This window comes from Micropterus dolomieu, linkage group LG02 (assembly GCF_021292245.1).
Source record: "Micropterus dolomieu isolate WLL.071019.BEF.003 ecotype Adirondacks linkage group LG02, ASM2129224v1, whole genome shotgun sequence".
Lineage (NCBI taxonomy): Eukaryota > Metazoa > Chordata > Actinopteri > Centrarchiformes > Centrarchidae > Micropterus > Micropterus dolomieu.
Genome location: NC_060151.1, coordinates 17,413,462 through 17,419,178, shown reverse-complemented (window position 1 = coordinate 17,419,178; position 5,717 = coordinate 17,413,462). Strand labels below are relative to the sequence as shown.

At 38.0% G+C, this 5,717-nt stretch overlaps 1 protein-coding gene across 1 annotated transcript in view; it reads left to right on the top strand.

The window, feature by feature from the left end:
- Positions 1-240: 240 nt before the first annotated feature.
- The window catches only part of LOC123959249 (nuclear GTPase SLIP-GC-like), a 33,343-nt gene continuing 27,866 nt past the window's right edge, over positions 241-5,717 (top strand). Inside the window, exons 1-5 of the mRNA XM_046033202.1 lie at positions 241-307; positions 1,746-1,858; positions 2,504-2,537; positions 2,642-2,728; positions 3,110-3,203. Of these exons, the coding sequence (XP_045889158.1) occupies positions 241-307; positions 1,746-1,858; positions 2,504-2,537; positions 2,642-2,728; positions 3,110-3,203 (395 nt within the window). The remainder of the gene's footprint in view (positions 308-1,745; positions 1,859-2,503; positions 2,538-2,641; positions 2,729-3,109; positions 3,204-5,717) is intronic.

Genomic DNA, 5,717 nt, shown 5'->3' with positions numbered 1-5,717 from the left:
TTGCTTAATCTTGTTGATTAATTTTCTAAAACTACAAGTTAATGAATCTGCTAAACTAAATATACCGTAAAGATTTTTTCAATCTACAGGAGTAGCCTATGTAAGTCACTAGATACCAAATGTCAGAACAGATGTTGGAAAATGGCCTTTGAACATCCCACAAAATTGTTTAAATTGAAATAACTTGTCCCTCTTGGCATGTTTTGGTTACCTTCCAGTTGCTGTTTTTGGTTCTTGGTCATGGATGATTTTGTTCAGAGAAAATTAACTGAATGGGGTCTAAGTGCGTGGATAGAAAGATTTGAAGGTAAAGTATTACCAAGCTTCTTTGTTGGGCACAGGTATTACACCATACTGGAATTACCTACCAATACTGAAACATCTAAGCATCTATTACAGTTTTTCTCATTTGCTTAAACATATTTCTTGTAATTACGCCTTTTCTCGAAACACAAATCCATAACATCTCACGCACCTCCCCAAACATACAATTTTCATGTCAAAATGAAGCTCTCCATTCAGTCCTCAGACATGACACACAAATCCTCAAAAACACACACACTACAACGCAGTATTACACTCTGGTGAGATAAATTCAAATCAAAACAAAAACAGTTTATAAGTGATGGTGCTTCGGGTTCTCCCCTTCAAAAACCTCTTCACATGATGAGCACAAAAGTAACAAAAAATTTATACATTTCACATTTTTAATCCTTAGTGTACAATACAGTACAACACACCACACAACAAAAAAAATTTTTAATCTGCCGCAGCATCCTATCTTTGGTCTGGGACAGGCCAGAGATTCTTATTCTCCACCTCTTCCTCTTCTCCCTCTTCCTACTCCTCCTCCAACTCCTACTGTTTCTCTTCCTTTACCTCTTCCTCCTCTCCGTACTGCTCTCCCTTCTCTCAGTTGTCCTCAATCTATTCCTTCACATTACATTTACATCTATCTACATTTACTCATTTCGCTTTTAACCAAAGCGATCGACTCACATTTGAGGAATCAAGCATCAACAAAGCATCAATACAGCAAGAGATCTACAAGTGACAATAGACACTAGTAAGAGCAGTAATAAATACTAGTAAGCGCTATTGGCACATATCACATCATTGGGGTAAATACCTAGGGAAAGAAGTAAGAGTTTACAAAATAGTGCAAACAATATAATATAACTGTAAGAAGATAGAAGAAGAAGAGCACAGGAAGTGCATGTTAGAGGTTGGGGTTAGAGGTGTATAAGAGAAAGTGACTCGGACCATCTCTTGAAGGTTCTGATTGGTGTGTTATCAATTATGACTCCTTGTGTTTCCACCTGGGTAGTTGTGTGCTAATAGAAATGAAGGGATTTGTGTGTAGAGTTTAGGGAAAAGGGTGTGCCTTTTGAAAAATGGAGTTAAAAAGCCTGGTTATAGCGTTTAAGCAATTGAGAAATCTGTAATACAGACATAAAAAGCATTTTTCTGCAGTACAATAATGACATGTTGTTGACAGGCATAGAAAGACAAGAAGACAAGACTGAAAAGTGACAAACAGTTCAAATAGACAATTGATATGCAGTGAGCTCATACAGTCATGCTATGAGCTCTGTGAGGCTGTAATGCTCTTAATAAATAGTAAAATTAACAGCTGAGCCCACACATATTTCACTCCTTATTAAAGGAGTTTTTCCGCAGTAATTTAGAAAATAATTCTCAGTTTTGCATGACTAACATTCAACTGATTTTTTTTTTAATTACAGAAGAAAGCTTTGATGAGGAAAGTCTTTACTGTCTTTGTGATCAAGAAATTGATAATCTGTTCACAAAGTTGGGACCAAGGGCAAAATTCAAGAACAGAATCAAGTTGTTAAAGGTAATGTTCTGCACTGTGAAAATGATTTACACAAATACTATATTTGGTCTCCTAAATATGTGGTCTCATAAAAGTGCAGATGCATTTATCATTTACAGGAGCATCAACACGTTTTGATGACGCCTACAGATAGATAATTATTAATTTTAATTATTATGAATAACTATTTTCCTTTGCCACTAGAAAGAACAAAACACAATCAATCAGGAAACAGTTGATTCTTCTGCTCAAGTAAGTTAATACAGTTTTATACAATTAAAAACAAGGCATTTATTACAATCATGCAGATTTTATTTTTAGTGTCTGCTCACACGGCCTTGCACTGGGAGCATTACTTTTATCTACAGTGTAACCAGGCAGAAGAACAATCAGCTGATTTTGTTCAGGTAAGAGTCACATTGAATTTCACAGGCATATAATCAGTGAACGTGCCTTTGTCCTTCATTATTATGAATTTGAGGCACAAAAGTGTCCTGAGACAAAGTCTTCTTTGACTGAGGAAAAAGGGATGCTGAATGTGATTATGGACTCCACAACTCACACTCCCAGGGTTTGCCAGGGTGGATAAGAAGATAAATGCAAATATTGTTGAGTGAATTGTAAAGAATTGTCAAACTCTGGTCAAATATTCATGTTCATCCCCAGGTTTGGCAATCCACCAGTGACAAAAGTAATAAAGGTGAGATACACAATATTAACTAAATGAGTATTATGAGAACACATATTAATATTGTGACAAACATTCTTTTGGCTTCTTTTTATTTGAAAACAAAATACATTAAGGAAAGAGAAAGTTAGATCCTCAGGGCAAGTCCAGCAAATGGCAATCACCAACGAGAAAAAGACGAAATGACTTTGGAACATACTCAGGTATTTATATTACAATAATTACAACGTGTAGGGTTAAAACTTTTATGTAATGACAGTTTTCCTTGTATAGCAAATGTCTGTTTCTTTCTTGACCACAAAAAATACTTTCTAATTCATTGTCCAGTGTTAAAGTCTTATCAGAACATGCATGTAAAATATTCCATTAATGTATATTAAGCTGTAGGTATCCAGAGCAGCAATTCATAGCATCTGGTAATAACTTTAACTGGGTGATTTTAAACCAGCCTTTTTATCATGTGTTAAAGCCTGATGATTTACCTAAATTGACTTGGCAGAGGAAGTGCCTCATTGTGCATTGCTGTTTACTGGATAGCTGGTTCATGGTTCCTGCTGAATAGTTCTTTATTTTTACTCTGACAGAAAATATCATACTGTCTGAAGTGATAAACATCATGAGATGTGTCAATGATAAAATACCTAACCATGACAACACAAAGCTCAACAACTTCTTGAAGTAAGTATTACACTTGACATATTCTGTTTTTGGTTGTTGTTAGAATTATAGGCACAACCAGAAGCAAACTAGCTATCACGTTTGCTACATTACCTGCATAAGGTTGTAAAGCTGTAATGATGTCAACAGAGGAGTTGTCCTAATAGAGAGCTGGCAATCACTGCATCCAGGAAACCGTGCAGAGTTGGTGGCATCTAGTAAGATTAAGTCACCGGCTAAGATAGTTAGCTATTGGTCATCGACGCAAATTGGGTTAAAACGTTCCATCGAAAAACCGTCAGAGGCCTAACTGGCCCTCATTCTCACACTTTATACTCTTGGACGTAACTGTAACTTAGATTTAGATGAATTGTAGTCCTTTAGTTGTAATGGTAATCTTCACTGAGACAATGACTCCAGTAAAATTCAAACCAACTCAAGTTTAGTGATAATATCAAACAGATAAATCAAATACATCAAATACATGTGTATCAGAGCTCGTCCCAGGAGCGGGGTCCTCAAACTCTGTTACATTATATAATATATATCCTGTCTCGCTCCTCCTCATTTTGTAGGTCTTAGAGTCAGACCCACCTCCACCTCCACATATATTCAATATTAAAACAATAGTGTATTCTAGCCTACAGCACTTGTGACAAAATACACATCCAAAGAAATAAGACTGAAATGTGACATCAGAAATAAGATCTTGATATTAGAAAAACATTGTATATGCATAAAACAATCAACATTAACACATGTTTTCCATGTGAGTGTGCTGTGTGCTGTATCACATGATCTTGAGTCTTCTCGCAAGGGCCCCTTTGTATTTATAAATCTAGTCTTCTACACTTATTAGGCCCTCCTCGCCCGGCCCTCATATGGTTATAATTCTTACTATAGCCTGGACCCAGGTGCTATCAACTTTATGTAAGAATCTAACATTCATGGTGTTCACTCTAACTTCCCCTTCGGCCAATTAGCCTCACTGCTCGACTGGCCGGGTGTATGTGCCTTTGCAGTGTGTGTGTTCCTTACAAAAATGTGAAGGCCGCAGCCCGGGAGCAACAAGGCTGAGCAACAAGACTGCACCCTAAAGTTCACTGCATCTTTCAGTAAACATCCTAAACATTATTGTAATAAACATTATTCTAATCAAGCTAGGCAACTAAAATATGACATCAAGGCTAAATGAAAAATCAACAATTCACATGAATTAAATTTGGTTTACTATTTTTCTGTCACCAATGCTGCTCTGTTCAGGACCTTAGTCAAAGTCTACTTGGTCTTGAACTGAATTCCAAAACTCTTATACGTTTTTACTGCATTAATAGTGTAGGGTGTAAAATTTTTTGTTTTAAAGACAGTTTGTTGAATGCAGCATGGTAAACCCAAAAAAGGCACAGGAAACAAACAAAGTTTCGGTTCTGTAGATGGTCTTTATTCTTCAACCCGTAACAGGTGAGCTCGCATCAAACAGGTCCAAACATGCAGAACTGAATCTGAGGTGGCTGTGGCTTGACTTTTATACACTCCCTTCTCTACTGTCCCCCTGGCACGTGTCTTTCTGCTTCAATTTAATTTATGTATTTACCTTCTGACCTTTTCCTCTTACCTTTTGTGTGTGTTCTTCTTGGGCCCCTCACTTTCCCCAATTTCTCCTTATGATTCCTTTCAAGACTGTCCATATTTACAGCCCAACTTGAGTCGTTAATCACCCACTTCAGTTGTTTTGACCCTATGACTGACCTTCTCTCGACCAATTCCCCTAAGAGCATCTTCAGTTTTGTGAGCCGCTCCAACAATGGTTACATCACTGCATCAGACCTCTCCGCTTGCTGACCTCAGCATGTTCTTATTAACCCCAGACTCGCTGGCAGTGGGGGAGAGAGGGAATTCCCCAGGGCTTCCCTTCCTAGTAGGCCTTTGCCCAGCCACAGTCACACTTTGTGGCACACTTTCTATTTTTCAATATAGTATAACGATTGTATGAATATAGGCTACTAACATAATTATATGAATATACTGATTTACATATAGCATGCAAATATATGTTTGTTTAATAATAAAACATACTAATTACTTATAATATGCAAAATATGTTGAACACCAACTCATAGGCACATTTAAACTTCCCGCCTACCCCGTTTACTGGCCTGGTGTGGGAACACATTTTGACAAATAAACGCAGGTCTCCATTAAACGCCTGGTCTGGTTTTTATAGCAGTTCTTTGGGTGTATAAAACGTCTCGGGTTACGTATGTAACCCTGGTTCCCCGAGAAGGGGAACGAGAGACTGCGTCGGTTACGACACTATGGGAACGCCTCTAGGCGAAGCAGGTCTGAACGTGAATGAAATCACTCCAATCCTATTGGCTTGTTGCTAGAACGGTAAGGTGTGACGGAATAACCGGAGGAGTATAAAGCACACCTGTACACAGTCATCATTAGCTTAAACTATGAAGCAGGCGCTTCAGGCGGGGAGAGAGGTGCGGCGGGCCGACGCAGTCTCTCGTTCCCCTTCTCGGGGAACCA